The 18689-nt window shown below is 36.2% G+C and overlaps 1 protein-coding gene across 3 annotated transcripts in view; it reads left to right on the plus strand.

Annotated features, from left to right (window-relative positions):
• LOC150107659 (calmodulin-binding transcription activator 2-like) overlaps positions 1-18689 on the plus strand; it is a 790456-nt gene that overhangs the window by 577995 nt on the left and 193772 nt on the right. For all 3 annotated transcript variants that reach the window (XM_090391992.1, XM_090391993.1, XM_090391994.1), the window contains one exon: positions 4267-4398. In XM_090391992.1, coding sequence (XP_090248118.1) covers positions 4267-4398 — 132 coding nt within the window. The remainder of the gene's footprint in view (positions 1-4266; positions 4399-18689) is intronic.

An 18689-nucleotide genomic window follows, 5' to 3' on the forward strand; every position in this document is an offset into this window, starting at 1 on the left:
TATTTCATTTATTGTAATTTTATTTTATTTTCACTAGAGGTCAGTTCAGTAGAATAAATCATTGTCTCTTCAGCATACTGTGTGAAATGTAATTTAGCTTGTCTCTCTCTCTCTCTCTCTCTCTCTCTCTCTCTCTCTCTCTCTCTCTCTCTGTGTGTGTGTGTGTGTGTGTGTGTGTGTGTGTGTGTGTGTGTGTGTGTGTGTGTGTGTGTGTGTGTGTGTGTGTACTCCAGATGACAACCTTAATATGTAGGTCGAAATGTTGGGAAATTAAAATAATTATTTATAACACTGTTGTAGAGTCCATAAATGGTGTAAAATGAACACCATTCTTTATGAAAATATGGGAGATGACAGATATGATTGTGAAGATAGTAGTGAGGACACTAATGGTGTGTGAGCTGATACAGTGAAGAAAGTTTTATTTGATGATTCAGAAATACCTCATTCTTGGAATCTTTCTCCTGAAATTCTTACTTGAGAACACAATTACAATGATTTTAGCTATGAAATGTGGAACATTTCATGAAGGTGAAACAATAGTGGGCTGCAGATGTTCTGAAAAAGAATATAATCGCATGGAAAAGATCTGAGAGAAATGCTAAGTTTGGTAACAAACAAAAGGAGTAAAATTTTGAGTATATTTAGCCCAGGTTTTTTACTTGAGTTGAGGAAAAGAACACAGTTTATGAGTGAGATCATGTTTACTAGATAAAGGGAAATCATGTATACTAACTTACTTATGTACTATAACAAGGTGACAAATGTCTTGGACAAGGAAGATGCATATACAGTGGTATACATAGATTTTGCAAAAGCTTTTGATAGGCTGACACATGACAAGCTGTTTAATAAACTAAAAGAAATGGGATTGGATAAAAGACTAGTGAGTTGGATTGGTGAACGTCAGATAGGTATCAGAAAGTTGTGTATGGTGTATAGTGTCCCAAAGGAGGAGGGTCACTAGTGGTGTGCTTTGTGTGTAATATTATCTACCTTCCACAATGAGTCTCTGACTCTGCGTTTGTCAGATGTGAATAAGAATAATAATAATAAAGATATATTCTAGATACTCTTAAATACGTTTATTTAAAATACAGTCTAAACATGCCAATACAGTTTCATTACACGAATCATCTTACACTTTAGCTGCGTTCATTGTTACACACAACTTTTAGATGGTCACTACCACAATGAAAGTCTGATATTCTGCATCATCATATCACAGACTTTTAAATAGCATGTAAGATGAAGTCTCAGTTACTATTAAGAATACCTTGAGAGCATATAACTTCATTGTATTGCTTGAAAATCTGCAGTAGGAGATTGCCATTTAGATAAGGCTAAAATGGATGACAATTTGATATTACAGTTCTGTGAAAATGTCAAAGGTAATGCCTGATTAATCTTTCTTTTTATGTTTGATATCATTGAGGTTGACTGTTCGCTGAAGGCAGTTGGTGGCTTTTAAGACTTCTGTAGAACTGCAGTTTCACAATAAAATATGGAAGTCGAGCCTCATCTCAAAGGAGACGAAGATTTGTTTAAAGTATGGAAGGTGAGCCTCATCTCAAAGGAGACGAAGATTTGTCTTTGCAAGTGCACCAACCAGTCTATCTTTTTGTACAGCTTCCAGCTCTGTTACATCTCAACAAAAGCAGCGACCAATATTATAAATAGCTTTGGAACTACTTGTCTAAGAAATATCTTGGATTACTCCTGGGAAGACCACATTCCCAACTCTACTATATTAAACGAAACCCAGTATTAGATGAAACCCAGCAAGATCCTCTAGTCAGCACTGTTCAAAGAAACCAAATAAAATGGCTCGGCCACCAACTTAGACATCCACCCTCTGTGCCCTTTGATGCTCTGGTCCTCTACGCCCCTACAGATGGAAAAAGAAAAGGAGGCAGACCCCAAACTCCATATTGGAAATACATCATCAATATTCTCCCCATTTCCCTTCAACTCTCTGCATCAGAGATCCGCCAGTTAGCATATGACAGAGAAGCCTGGTTTTCCTTCATGTCATAATAACCTCCAAGTCCTATCTTGGTATACACAGACTACTTATTTGTTTTGATTGGTTTCCCTCTTTATAATTGTAAAATTATAAATAAATGATGATGATGATCATTGAGGTGTTCATTTATTCTTATTTGAAAACTTCTTCCATTCTGAACTATGTGGGTTTTTCTATATACACCAAGTTGTTTTTGGAAGGTCATCTACATGTAACTATTTCTCCTTGCCTGACTTTTTGTGGTTATTAATTTAGATTGAAATTGAGAGGGATATGGAATACATATATATAATAATGAATTTTTTACTAAGCCATTTACACATAGAATTTTACCCAAATCATGGCCTCGACAGTGTCCCCCACATACTAGTATGCATATTTTCTCCACTCACAGCAGGCAGAATAGTTGACAGCACGATTACTTGCTAACTGACCCATGAAATAAAACCTCCTGTAGTATTACCATTCAATTTTTAAAAGTTAATATCTAGAAGCCAGCTATCAGAATAACCATTATACATAGTAATCATTCATGATATCCATCCACAATAGATTCCAGGTATTTTGATTGACTTGTTCATTCAGATATTCATATGCACAGTTCAGTCAAAATATTATGACTCCAATTCTAATAGTGTGTAGGTCTTTCTTGCTGCTATACAGCATGTCATGTTACAGACTCTGTGAGACCTTTGAACATTGCATTGCCTGATGGAGTGGTGGGAGTGAGAACGGTCAATGAGTTTAAAGAGTGGTATGATAGACTTTGTGTTTCTTAGGGGGGGGACCTCCCCTCGATGAGTCTTGACAGACTTTATGTTCTTAGGAAGGACCTCCCACGATGAGTCTTTTGACTCCATGGAGGCCTGAATAATAATAATAATAATAATAAATTCTGTGATCATGGCAACATCTGGACTAGTTGTCATGTTTAGTGAATCGCTTCTCAAACAGTGCTGGCAATGTAACATAGTGCATTAACCTGCTGAAACATACCTTTGCCTCTCAGGAAGACAATCACCATGAAGATATATACCTGACCAGCCACAGTTGGTACTTTGTTGCATTCATAGAGTGGTCTATGAGTATCAGGGTGATCCAAGAATTTCTAGGATCACCCTGATACATTCCCCATACCATAACACTGCCCTACCCTTCCTGTCAGTGATTCCTCTCCTCAAGTTTTTCATCCAGTCCTCCATTTACTGTCACATGGCATAGTTGGAAATGAGATTCATCCAAAAGATTACGCTTTTTCCAGTCTTTAGTGGTCCATTCATGTCTCTCATATGCAAAATATTGATATAGGTATCAACAATTAGGTAGAAGCCTGGGTATCTTGACTGTAGTGCCCTAGAGGCCCATACAAATGTGGGTATGTTGGATTATGTGAGAAATACCATCTTTTGTACCCTGGTTAAACTCTATGGCATCAATGAACCATGGACCCTGAATGGACTGTTGGCTTGATGACTGCTATTCTGCCCAGTTTCCTTCCACTTGCGGAACACCTTAAATTATAGCACTCCTTGAACAGCCAATAATATTGGCAGTATCCTGGATACCACCACCCTTTAAACCTGTACCTTACATCATGCCTTCACCAGATCATGTTCATTGTCCATGTCGATCAGTAATTTTGAATGAACGGTATATCATAAGAATTGTGTATACTGGGATTTCACTGTGATATGAGCAACATCTGGTGGGGTGTAAGAGTCAAATTATGAGATATTGCCAATGGTCATATTTTGACTGGACTGTATAAAATCAGATGTTAAAAGTTCAGTAATTCATTGCATAGTTTTAATTATCCTTCTAATAGTCCTTTAAGATTTACACAATATTATTCTTAAATTAATGCATCATATTTAAACTGCAGTGATTTCTGCAGATAGATGCCTTTGTATACACGAATCTTACTAACTTAAATACAAAAATAAATTAAGACATTTTTAATTATTCTATTTGATGACATAATTGTTGTTCCTTTATCATAATATATTTATGGAATCACTGTTTGCAAAGCTGTTTGAGATAAAAGCTTAAAAATAAAATAAAATTTCAAAAAAAAAATAAAACTTTTAATGTTATTAAAGTTTTTTCTCAAATTGAAGTTGATTCTATAAATCTAAGATATTGAGTATTGTTCACCATTCATTTACACTGAAAGAAAGGATTGTTATTCCACTTTGTTAATATGTAAACTGAAGTTATGAAATGTTGTTTTCTTTTTATAGCTCATGAAGCAGGATTGGTTTCTGTCCAAGTTGCCTGTGAAGGATTTGTAATATCAAATTCAGTAACATTTGAATACAGGAATCGACTTCCAGCTTTTGATACCGTATCTGAGGACTGGTTCAACGTTGAAGGTAAAATAATTTGTAAAATATATTTTTAAATAAAACATATGGGTCAATTAAGGGTCAAAGCCAAATAACTGGGAAGAGACCTCCACATTGACTTTCAAGAATGTAGAGAACTGACTGGAGCTTACAACGTAATGTCCAATCCTCACCTTCATGTGGTGTGCCATATTAATAGGTATCCACTGGGTACTGAACTAACGAGGATGGGCTGTCAATTTGGGATATAGCCAACAAGTTTTACTGTCTATTGACTTAAACTGCAAATGTGTATGGTACAACATGATGAGATTTCATGCCAGCTGGGACATTTCAAATTTAAAAAACATAATTGGCATTACTGAGACAAAGAAGACAAAAACAAGTGAGATGTTACTAAATAATAAATATAGGATGTTATTTTCATTCAATAATGATCAAGGAAAGGGAGGAGTAGCAATAGCATTCATTACCAAACATGAAGATAAACTTCTTGATTGGAAGGCAGTTTCATGTAGAGATATGTGGGCAAACTTCAAAATGGGGAGATGGACAATGAAACTTATTGGTGCCTATGATCCCGCAGAAGGTTCTTCCGAGGAAGACGTTGAGGAATTTTTTGAGTCATTAGAACAGACTGCTGACATAAATAAAATGGGAAAATTTGGAGAACCGAAGAGTAAAGTAGAAAATGAATCCCACCAGGCATTTAGGAACATTTTGGGAAAATTTGGACAAAGCTAATAATAAAGGTAAGTATTTACCAGACTTCAGCTCAAGGCATGGACTAGTCATTACTTACACCATGTTTCGACATAAAGATGTGCAAAACTTCACATGGAGAGAGAAGACACAAGAAAGAAGAAAACCTCATTGACTATGTCATTGTTGATGGTGATATCATCATGCTAGTTTAGGATATAAGAGTGTGCAGAGGATTTGAAATTGGAAGTGACCACTATGTACTACTTGGCAGGATAAAGATGGATATCACATTGAAAAGAACAGTATCTAAGAAAGTTTTAAAAAGAATTAAAGTTGACCAGCATTTACAGGTAAATTGTAGACTAGACTATAAAAACATTATTAAGAAAAAAATGAAACAAATTGAAAACAAAAACCAAACCTTGGAGTCTGAATGGCCACCTCTGAAGAAGACATTGAAATTGAGCCACTTTCCTTTTCTTCTAAAGCTACATTACTTAAAACCATAATCTTACCTTCTCAGCTATACATAATTAATATTATAGATACTACCGAAGCTGAACAAAAAAAAAAAAACAATTTTATAGTAAACGTGTAATCTTTATTTATTTTTTAAATTTTTTTGGTTCTGCCAAAAAGAAGTTAAAAAGGAATTTGAAATATCAAAAGAAGCATGGAGGCTTAACAGCCAGTATTAAAAATTGGATATTTAAGCAATACACACTTTCTCCATTACTGCCCAGGGTTTCATCTCCCACTATTTAGAATAAATTATTATAATGGACCAAGGGCTGAGATTGTTTCTGAATACCACAGCATTCTGTGCTTAATCCTGAAACTATGACATTATTATTATTAAATACCAGACCTCTATGAGTGTACAGACTCATCATGGGAAGAAAACTCTGTTACACACAAAGCCTGTTAAACCATTATTTTAAACTCATTCAATGTATCTCATTTACCACAATGTCAGGCAAAGCAATCCAATGACTAACCATTCCCCATGCAAAGAACCTACTCTATATGTCCCTGCTCACATCTTCCTTATACAACTTCCAGGTATGTTCCCTTGTTGTACCTTCTTCTCCATTCTACAACAATTTCTTCCACATTAACCTGGTAACAACAACCCTTTTCCAACTTAAATGTTTCAATCATCTTCCCTCTCCTCCTCCTCCTATTCACAAGGCTTTGCAAATGGCATTCCCTCAATCTGTCTCATATTCCACATCCCAAAGAGCAGTTATAACCTTAGTCTTCTCTAGACCATTTCCGAACCATCATATATATCTTCATCACCATGAAAACCAGAGGACCAAATCCGTGCACAATAATCCATAAGAGGCTTGACCAAGGTCTTATACAACGAACCAGAACCTCTTTATTTCTACAAGTTATGGTCCCTCACATCATTGCCATAATCTAATGTGATCTCTTCATAACTTGTGCAGTGTGACCTCTGAACTCCAGATCCTTGTCCACCACCACTCCAAAGTCTCTTAGGTCTTGAACTTTCTCCAATTTTGTTGTTGCCTGCCATACCAAATTTCAGAACCTTACACTTTGCAACATTGAATTGACAGTTCCATACTGTTGTCCCCTCATACAATTTATTCAAGTCCTCCTGTAAGACTACAACATCTGGTTGATTCCTCATCACTCTGCCCAGTTTTGCATCATCTGCAAACAGTTGTATATCATCAGTTAAACCTCTACCAATGTCATTAATAAACAAATTAAAGAACAATGGTCCCAAAACTTACCCTTGTGGCACACCGCTAGTAACATTCCTCTTTTAAGATAGTGCCACCATACACATCTTGTTGATACCTATCAAACAGCAATTCGCCAATCCAGCTGATAAGTCTGTCAGCCAATCCCATCTGTTTCGGTTTAGTGACCAACTTGTGGTGTAGCAATCTCTCAGAAGCCTTTCCAAAATCTATGTATACCATTGTATATGCATCCTCCTTGTCAAATACTTTCGTGACCTTGTTATAGCACATAAACAAGTTTGTAAAATGTGAACTTCCTTTATCAAACCCATTCTGACAAACACAAAGAATACCACTGTTATCAATCCACTTTTGTATTCTATATTTCACCAACTTCTCCAATACCTTAACTACAACTCCAAATATACAGATGAGCCTATGATTTGTTGCATTAGCCTTATCACCACCTTTGTGATGTGGAACAGTATTGCCTTCCTTTCACTCCTTTGAGACTTGCACTGATGCAAGACTTGTTAAACAGGTAGGCCAAGGTTAATGCTATTGCTAACTCTTTGGAACATTCTCTTAAGACACATGGTGATACATCATCGAGTCCTGTATCACTCACCATTAAGTGTTTTCTCATTTCATTCTCTGCACTTGATCTTCTGATCCACTGCAGATGATCCACCTTGATCAACTGCTCACTGAATACCTCGACTGTGTCCTCAACTATATATCCTGGAAGGAGGGAGTTTTCTTGGAGAATTACTTTTGCTCACTTTCCTGTAACTGTCATCATATGGAATTACTTTAACATTGGAGATGCAATGTGTAATATCTGTTACAGATTTGTAACAGCACTGTCTGTGTTCTACTGTTGCCCTGGATATTTAGAACCGACATGTTGAACATCTCATTGCTCATTAACCCCTCTTTTCCCCCCACATGTTAACAGTGGAAAAATAATTTTATATTTATAATTAAATGAGTTGGCTTTGATATTTGTAAAGCATGAGTGAGGAGAGAGAATGGCTAAACAGGTTTCCAGGATGAGACCTGATGGAAAGCATTTTAGAGGATGACATTCAAAAAGATTTAGCTGAGACAAAAATTATGAAGTAGGCTTCAAGAGCTCAAAACAGAAAAGAGTGGAAGGTGATACTTACAGCAAAGAACCTTAGAGGTTCAATAAGCTAGAATAAGATAATTAATGAGTTAAAATATCATTTATGGAAAGTTAAAAAAACATTGCTCAGAAAACCAGTAATATGTACAAATATTTTACATCTTGTTATGGATATTCTATTATTCAGTTCATCGATTTTTATGTTTAGAAGATACCAATTTTGGTGATGTGGTACAGAACAACCACATTATTCAATATTCATCAAGGAAGAAGAGATGAAATTCTGTCTATTTTTATTTTGAGAGATGTTTTATGCTGTTCCATTGTCTCAGCTCACTGTAATATTATGGTCAACTGCAGGGTTGACTGAAAAGCAGTGAAGACCTGGGTACAAATTCATCTGTGGATTTTGGTTACAATTGTCTTTTGGTTGTTCTCCTGCATGATGCTAATGAAAAAGAGATAAAGATAGCACTTAGCTACATGATAATATAAGCCTTCTCTCTCTCTCTCTCTCTCTCTCTCTCTCTCAGGCTGTCTTTCTGTCTCCTAATAATATTGGGCACTCTCTTGTCCCTATATACCGTTCTAGGCCTATTGTGAACATTTCTTCACTTTTTCAAATTAAAGGTTGAATCACCTGACCTTTCCCATAATGCATAGCAGTATACACATCTGAAAGAAAGTGTGCAGTGCATTATGAAATAATGAGACAATTGATTTGAAGTCAACAGCCTCTAAATACTATTTGCATATATCCCAGTCCTGAAAATTTCTTGTTTTGGATAATTTATTTTGTAACCAAGTAATGAAACTTTCTACAATAGTTAATCTATAATGCATTAACACCATGGGCTAGATTTTTTTTTTTTTCAAATAGCATTTTCTGAATATACCCAAATCACCATATCACTATAAATACAGTTGGTTCTAATTTCAGGTCATCAACCATATTTAAAACACAGTTCATCACTCCAGTGAACAACCTTGGAGATGAGACACTTCCTTGTCATAAGTCCATTATTAAGTATAAACCACTCTAAATGACCAGATTAGTCATCTTCGAGCTCTTACCTTACACTTACATGTTCTTGATCATATTCAGCGCTCTAGAAATACAACTTAAATCTATTAGCCAGTTAAAAAATTTACTTGCTCAGCCCATGTGTGTTTGGTCCTCATCCTTATAGTTGGTTGTATAGCAGTATGCTATTTTACTAGGGAAAGGGTCAAAGCTGTATAACTGAGAGGAGACCTCCACATAGCCTTTAAAGGAATGTGGAGAACCTACCAGGGCTTCTGACCTAATGTCCAATCCTCACCTTCTCGTGGTGCACCCTGTTGGGTATCTACTTGGATACTGAATGAACGAGGATGGGCTGGCAATTTGGGATTTAGCCGACCAAAATGTATTCTTATTGGTTAAACCAAAATAAAAAATGATGGTACAACATGACAGAATTTCATGCCGGCTGGGGCGTCGCCCGGTTAAACAAGGCCCCCGTTGTTTTCGCCAGGGAACCAGGGCGAACAGCGAAAAGTCAGCTACTGGAACAAATCTGAAAACAAACCCCAACTCAACATCACCAGAGTTAAAGATCGGTACTATCAACGTAAGAAGCCTGAATGGCAAAGAAATGGAGCTAGCTGAGGAATTAGATAAGTACCAGATCGACATAATAGGGGTGACTGAAACAAAAAAGACCAAAACTGGCGAGATCTTTCTGAGCAATAAATACAAAATGTTATATTCAGGCAATGACAATCAAGGAAAAGAAGGAGTAGCCATAGTATTCAAAACAAAATACGAGGCTAATCTTCTTGAATGGCAGTCAGTCTCAAGTAGAGTAATGTGGGCAAATATGAGAATGGGGAACTGGACAATGAGACTTATTTGTGCCTATGGTCCCACAGAAGGTTCTACTAAGGTAGAAGTGGAATAATTTTTTGAGGCTTTAGAAAAAGCAACTGACACAATGAAAAATGAAAAGTTGGTCCTTGTTGGGGATCTAAATAGCAGAGTAGGAAATGATTGTGAGACATACAAAAATATTTTGGGAAAATTTGGAGAAAAGAGCAAAACTAATAGTAATGGCAAATATCTGTTGGATTTCTGCTCAGGACATGGACTGGTTATTACTAACACCATGTTCCAACATAAAAATGTGCACAAATTCACATGGAGAGAAGAGGCTAGGAATAAGAAAAGTCTCATTGACTATGTTATTGTTGATAGTGATGTTTTCTCCCTGGTGCAGGACACCAGAGTGTACAGAGGATTTGAAATTGGAAGTGATCACTATTTAGTCTTGAGCAGGATAAAATTGAATTTAATATTGAAAAGAATAACATGTAAGAAAGTTTTAAAGCGAATAAAAATTGAGCAGCTCTCAGATGTGAACTGTAGACTAAAATACACAAAGATTATTGAAGAAAAAATGAAAGAGTTTGAGAACTGGAATCAAACCTTGGAGATTCAGTGGCAAACTCTGAAGAAAACATTGATTGATTCTGCCAGAGAGGCATGTGGTGAGGTTGTCTGTAAGGATAAAAAAATCAGAACTCCCTGGTGGACACAGGAATTTAAAGAGGCAGTGAAGGAAAAGAAGAAAGCATATCAAAAGTTCCTGTCAAATAAGTCAGCTTGTGCTCTTAGAGAATATAGAGACAAATGCAAGAATGCTAAACACTGTGTAAAACTAGCTAAACAAAAGTCATGGGAGGACTTTGGCAAGAATATAGAAAATAAATATCAAGAAGGCGGCAAAATATTCTGGAGGTTGTTGAAGAAGCTTAAGAATGGAGGAAAGAGTGCTGTAAAAGGAATTAGAGATGATAAAGGTGACATGAGAACGGGAGAAAAAGACATCCTTGAAGTATGGAGTAATTACTTTGAAAAACTGCTAAATGAAACAAGCAGTGATGACAGCACAGTGGTAAAAAACACTGACCAGGCATGCAGTCAGGAATACATATCCATACTTGAAGTAGAAAAAGCCATCAAAGGCTTGAAATGTGGAAAGGCAGCAGGAGTAGATGATATTCGACAAGAAATGCTGAAGTATGGAGGTATAAGAGTCTTACAGTGGCTGCACTGCATAGTTCAGAAAGCCTGGACAGAGGGACGAATTCCCGATGATTGGAGTAGTGCTCTCATAGTACCCATATATAAAAAGGGAAATAAAACTGAATATGAGAATTACAGAGGTATTTCCCTACTGAGTGTTCCTGGCAAGATCTATGCAAGTATACTTGAGAAACGGTTGAGAAGAATTGTGGAAGAAAAGCTTGGTGAAGAACAAGCTGGATTCAGGCCAAATAGAGGCTGTCAGGATCAGATCTTCACTTTACGACAAATAGTCGAGAAAGCATGGGAATATAACAAAGATCTGTATTTAAGTTTTGTCGATTTGGAAAAGGCATATGACAAGGTGCCAAGAGAGAAGCTATTCAATACGCTGCAGTTATATGGTGTCAATGGGGCATTATATCAAGCAATACTTAGTCTTTATTTGAGTTGTAAGTCAGCAGTTAGAATTGAAGGAAGTACAGGAAGATGGTTTAATGTTAAATCTGGTGTGAGACAAGGATGTACATTATCCCCTCTGTTATTCATTATCTATATGGATCACATTATGAAGGAAAGTGGTATTAAACATGATATCAAAATTGGAGATGTTAATGTCAGCTCTTTGCTTTATGCAGACGATGTTATACTTCTAAATAAATCTGCTACAAGTCTGCAAGATTTTCTGACTAAATTGAATAGCTGTTGTAATAGATATGGTATGAAGGTCAGCAATAAAAAGACAAAAAAGACAATGAAAATAGGCAGAATCATTGAAAATGTCAACTGTGTTGTGAATGGAGAACCTGTGGAACAAGTAAAACATTTCAGCTATTTAGGCACGATTTTTACTGAAGATGGTAAATTAAATATAGAAATAGACAACAGAATCAGCAAAGCTGGTATGGTGGGAAGTCAATTGAATAAATTCATATGGAATAAGAGAGAAATTAGTTGGAACACTAAATTAGCTGTATACAAGACAGTGTTCAAACCAGTTTTAACTTATGGATCTGAGAGCTGGGTTAGAAGTAAAACACTTGACCAAAGACTAGAGACCACAAATATGAGAGTCCTGAGAAAGATTATAGGCGTGAACAGATGTCATCAATGGCAATATCATATTAAAAACGAGGATATTAGGAAAGAACTTGACATTGTCAGCATCTAGGAATGTGTTAGCAGAGCTAATCTCAGGTGGTATGGTCACTTAAACAGAATGGGCAAGGAAAGATTAGCAAAACAGGTGTTCTCTGCCAGGTTGGCAGCAAAACGACCCAAAGGAAGACCAAGATATAGGTGGATTGATACGGTACAAAGTGCTTTAGACGATAGAAATATACGATCTGATAATGTTGGAGTCTTGACAAGTAACAGACTGATTTGGAGGAAAATTGTAGATAGGAAATTAATAATGATGTAATTTTTTTCATGTAGTACTATCATATCCTGTACACCCCTTGAGGGTACATGGCAGGAATTTGGTGATGATGATTATGAAACAGGGTGGTTTCCCGTTGCCATCCTTGCTCTAAGTTTTAGGACTGTAGACATGTGTTCACAGGGTCAGTTTGCCTGTTAAGAGAGTTGATAAACCCTGAGTTTCTTGGTGGCGGCAGTGGCGCCGCGGGGGGTTGTAAAATCCTCTACCTCCATATGAGACCAGCTAATTCACCTTTAGTCGAAAAGACCTGATAAAGGTTCCTCATGTCATGGACAGGAATTGAGCCCAGGTATTTCTGACCAAAGGACTTCATCTATACTGACTGAGATACAGAGGCTCGTATCAGTCTACTTTATATACGAGGATGGTCTGAAAAGTTCTCGGCCATGAAAAAATGAATTTATAATTTCAAAATTATTTTTATTTTTCAACATAATCTCCCGTAAGACTAATACATTTATTCCAGCGCCATTATCCCATCCCTGTAGTGGTTCTCAGTAAGATCTGCGAAATACCTCTCTACCTGCAATCACCCCTTCATTCAAAGAAAAAAAACTACCTCTGACTTATCTCTTCCCAAAACTAAAACTCTTCCTTGCTGGTCAGCAAGGAAGAGTTTTAGTTTTGGGAAGAGATAAGTCAGAGGGAGCCAAATCTGGGGAATAGGATGGATGTTCCAACAATTCATAGTGCAGATCCCTTAATTTTCCCATTGCCAAAACATCTTTATGGGTAAGTGCATTGTCCTGATGAAAGATGTTTTTTTCCCCTGCAAACTGAGTCTTTTCTCACAAATTTTTTTGTCTAGTCTGGTTAAAAGATCTGAATAATATTCTGCAGTTATTGTTTTACTCTTTTCAAGATAATTAATAAACAAAATGCCTTTAGCATCTCGAAACACTGATGCCATGACCTTTCCTGCTGATGGAACTGTCTTTGTCTTCTTTGATGCTGAACAACTGGCTTTTGTCCACTGTTTTGATTGCTGTTTGGATTCTGGTGTGTAATGGTGAATTTAGGTCTCATCCATAGTAATAAATCGATGCACAAAATCAGTTTTATTCTTGTTAAAATGCTCCAAGCACTGTTCAGAGATTTTCATACGAGTGCCTTTTTGATCTGCTGTGAGTAAGCTTGGCACCCATATTGTGCAGAGCGTTTTCATTTGCAATTCTTCATGCAAAATATAACATTCTTTTGAAATGACTGTATTCTCAGCAATTTCACGCACTTCGATTCGCCGGTAATCCAATACCATATCGTGCACTTGATCAATTATTACATCTTCAGCCTTGAAGATGTTTCACTTCACGTGAAACATCTTCAAGGATGGTACGGCCACGTTTAAACTTGGCAGCCCATATCTTAGTTGTTGAAAATGAAGGAGAAGAGAGCCCATAAACTTTTATGAACTTTGAATGAATTTCTTTTGCCATTAAATCTTTTTTCACGAAGAATTTTATAACCCATGATACTTAATTTTATCCATTTCAAGGGATACAGACAACACTTTTGCTTCAGACAGCTGTATTAAACAAACTATTTGATAGAATGACTTGCAATTTCACATGGATGCTTATGCCAGATGTACCAACTTAGAAAAAAAAAATCCTTGCCAATAGTGTTTCCATCTATGGTAGAGGCCGAGAACTTTACAGCCCACCCTCGTAAATATTGTTATAAGTGATGTTTAAAAAAATGTTATGTTGACAGAACAGACTCATACGTTCTTTAATTCTCGCTATATATTACACAAAGTTATACAGAAATAGGCTTTCCTTTAAGGTAGGTTTAAAATATATGCCACAGCACAACTCATTACAACTCAGTTTGTTTTCTTTCATTCATTGTTCATAATAAATTTTGCTCTTTATTATATATATAAATTATTCATTTATATAAATGAATTTATATAAATTATCCATGTGCGATAATTTAACAAGTAAGATAAATAATAAAAAATTCATGAAATCAAGAAAGTAGGTAGCACTTGATTGTGTGAATGAGTGCATCGTGAAAGATGCACTTGTTCACACAATCCAGTCTTTGACTTATCTTTTCAAGATAATTGTATTTTTTAAATAACAGTATTACAAAGAATCTGCAATGTGTCAAAAAATTTCCATGCATTTAACACTAAGCTAATTCATGTTGTGAACTGTAAAATCAGCTTAGGACAATACCGTATTACAATTGTGCATCTGTATAAGAGGTAGAGGTATTTGAAGAATAAGAATATATGCGTGTGCTGCAGTATTTAATTAGATTGTGCCAATTTTAATTTTTGTGTTTCTAGTTATCGGTTTACTTTGTTGATGAAATTATATTGAAAGAAAAGTATTCTTTTCTTTCAATATGATAGATTGTTTATTACATGTCATGCATATGTATTGTAAATTTAATATTGAACTAAATGAATGCATTGATTTGATTAATATTTGTTGGAAATGATAACTGCAATAAATGCATATATATGAAAAACTTTCATATTTTCTCAATCACTTCATGTGTGTGAGATTTACTGTTTTCAAGTAAAGAACCATAACTATAACACATAATAGCAGCTCATTTTTATCGTTTCATGACTGAAATGAAAATCAGAAGTGTCTCATGTAGTGGAGTATGTGTGGAGTAAAAAGAACCCAATAATATTGCTGTGAGAGAAATAAGGAGATTTTTGGAACTCAAAAGCAGATATTTATAAAGTCTTTCATATAGAAAGAAAAATGTTTAAAAATTATGAACTGTTATGGTATGACATTGACTTCAATACAACTGTTGAGGAGGGGCATTTAAGTTATGGTAGGTTGATTTCTTAATTACCACAAAAAAATAAAATAAAAACAGTCTTTCATATAGACAGAAAAATAAAGTTCTGAAACTTAAAGAAGATAAAAGGAGGGAAGAAAGTGAAGATGATTGGCTGATATAGAGATAACCAGCAACTAAAATTGCAACTGTGTCAGTGATTCTTTAAAAGAGAACACCATAGTGTTCAAATTAAGGATTTCAGACCCAGAAGTTTTATTTTGAACTCTGTGGAAATAAAACTTCTCTAATGAATTCATTGGCAGCTACCCATGATCAAATAACTTAACAATGCATGAGTTGTTTTAAGAATGAGGCTGAAAATGTTGACTTACCTATGGCAAGTGGATTTTTGTAGCCCCTGATCATAATTATTTTTCCCAGACTGTTTCCAATTGGATCAAATGAAAGGCTTTTTCCAAATTCAGAAAAGTCATAAATTGGCTTCTTCCAGATTCCCAGGATCTCTCCATTTCTATTATACCAAAAGTCACATCAACAGTTGATCTTCCTTTTCTAAAACCTAACTGTTCTTCTCTTAGATCTTTGTCTATTTTATGCTTATTCTTGTTGTAGTTGCCCATTTGTAAATATTTGCACAATGACACAATGTTATTCCTTTATAGTTACTTCACTCCCACCTTTAAATATTGGGACAATCATTCCCTTGGTCCAATTATTGGATATCATCTTCTTTGTCCAGATGAGTCTAAAGATGTTCACACTACCATTTCAATCTTGAACTAATAAATCTTCAACAGGCAAATCATCTTTTTCAGAGAATTTTCCATTAATTTCCTCGAATTTGTCAGTTTTTATGGCTTACAAATCGATTTAATTTGGATTATTCAAAAAGAATATTGAAAATTATAATTTTCGATATTATAGTTTTGTTACAGTGAAAATAACTTTCACTGTAACAAAACTATCTATATGAAAGAATGTTTCTCTGATGTTGTCTTAAATAGAAATAGCTTTAATATAGTTAATTTATTTTATTTTATTTCATTTTATTGTAATTTTATTTTATTTTCACTAGAGGTCAGGCCAGTAGAATAACCGTTGATCAAATCATCTCTTCAGCATCCTATGCGAAATGTAATTTAGCTTGTCTCTGTGTGTATATATATACATGTGGAATTATCGGGCTGGAAAGTATGACAAGCTTAGGAGTTTGATTGATTCAGTGCCATGGCATGTACAACTGCAAGGACTAGAAGTTGATAGTGCATGGGAGGTAGTTAAGAAGTGCTTGCATGAAGCAATGGCTGACTGTATACCTAGAGTCCGAATAATAAATCAAGTAGGGGTTAAATGGATGAATAACACCATTAAGCTTGAGCTGCAAAAAAAGAAACAACTATGGAGGGAATTTAAGGAGAAGGGTGACCGGCAGGCACATGAACGGTATAAAGTGCAGGCCAGAAGGGTGACGAGTGTGGTAAGAAAAGCAAAAAAGGATTATGAAAGAACATTGGCCATGCAGGCTAAAGGGAATCCTAAAGTTTTTTAGATATGTAGCAAGTAAAAGGAAAAATGTACATGGCAGATTGATTTTAAAGAATGCCGATGGTAGGGAGGTAACTGAATCAGTTGAGATAGTTGAGTTACTGAGTGAGCACTTTGCAAAAGTATATCATCCAGGTGGTGACATTGCAGAAACGAATAAACCAGTAAATTATACGGGAATTGTGGTTAATGAAGTGGAGGTGAGTAGTCTATTGCATAACTTCAATGTCAATACATCTGTGGGATTGGATGGTATACCAGCTCGTGTTGTACGAGAAGCAGCTAAAGAATTGTCAGTACCCTTGACCATTTTGTTTAATTTGAGTCTCGGGTCTGGGTTAGTCCCGAGCGGGTGGAAAGAGGGGAAAATAGTTCCACTGCATAAAGGTGGTTCCAAAACTGCTGTTGTAAATTACCGACCGATTAGCATATCAGGAATCATTGTCAAGGTCTTAAAGAAATTAGTCAAGAAAAGAATACAGGATTGGATAGATGAAAATGGGATATTGTATGGGGGACAACATGGTTTTGTGAAGGGTAGATCATGCCTCAGTAACTTGCTCACGTTTTATAGCACAGTGACGGCTGAACTGGATACGGGTAATGGGTTTACAGTGATACTACTGGACCTTGCCAAGGCCTTTGATAGGATACCACATGGAACCCTAATCAGTAAACTGGAGCAGATGGGTATAGATATAGGGTTGGTGAGATGGATAGGAGGGTGGTTGAAGGAGAGATATCAAAGAGTGGTTTATTCAGGAGTGGAGTCTAAAAGACGTCTTGTGACTAGTGGAGTGCCACAGGGCTGTGTTCTTGGACCACTGCTTTTCAATTTGTTCATCAGTGATATTGGAAAGGATCTGAGAGGAAGTGTTCACTTGTTTGCTGATGATGCAAAGTTGGGTAGAGCAATTGTGAGTGCACAGGATGTCAAAATTTTACAGGATGATTTGGATAGTTTGGAGGACTAGGCTAGGAAAAATGGATGTCAATTTAATGTGGCAAAGTGTAAGGTTATCCACTTTGGGGTGAAAAGAATAGCAGCAGTATATTGCATTGGTGGAACCATACTCCAGGAGATTGATGAGGCCAAGGATTTGGGAGTGTTGGTGGATAGGGAGTTGAAGTTTAGGGGGCACATTGCAAAAGTAACTAAAACAGCTCACCAAATCACTTGGCTTCTGAAAAATACTTTAACATGCAGAGGCAAACAAGTTGTTGTTCCTCTGTATCGAGCCTTGATAAGACCCCATCTGGACTTCTGTGCCCAGCTATGGGCACCAGAGTTTCTTCGTGATGGGGAGGAAGTGGAGAGGGTCCAGAGACGAGTGACCAAGATGATAGCAGGTCTGTGGAATGAACCTTATGAGAATAGGTTGAAGATTTGTGGGTTGCAGAAATTGGACGATAGGCGAAGGAGGGGTGATATGATTGAGACATTCAAATTACTGAAGGGTTTTTATAAGATTGATCCAGAAGATATTTTTGAAAATATGACTGGTGGTGGGAGGACTAGGGACCATGCATGGAAGCTGGGCAAGAGCGTGGTTGACAAGGGTGTTAGAGCTAGGTTCTTTACTTGGAGAGTGGTAAATGAGTGGAATAAGCTTCCAGAGTCTGTTGTGGGTGCTACGTCCGTGAATGAGTTCAAGGCAAGGTATGATAGATACTGTGTGAATGTTGAATAGTTGTTCTTGACATGATGTTAGGGCCTCCCTCGATGAGTCTGTCGACTCCTTGGAGTTTCCCGGAACAACAACAATAATAATAATAATATACATATATATATATATATATGTGTGTGTGTGTGTGTGTGTGTATACTCCAGATAATGACCTTAACATGAAGGTCGAAACATTGGGAAATTAAAATAATTATTTATAGCACAGTTGTAGAGTCCATAATTTGTGTAAAATGAATGCCGATCACATATAA

The sequence above is a fragment of the Typopeltis vanoorti genome, chromosome 4, assembly GCF_054136105.1.
Source record: "Typopeltis vanoorti isolate ZY-2024b chromosome 4, IOZ_Tvanoo_1.0, whole genome shotgun sequence".
NCBI classification, from domain to species: Eukaryota; Metazoa; Arthropoda; class Arachnida; order Uropygi; family Thelyphonidae; genus Typopeltis; species Typopeltis vanoorti.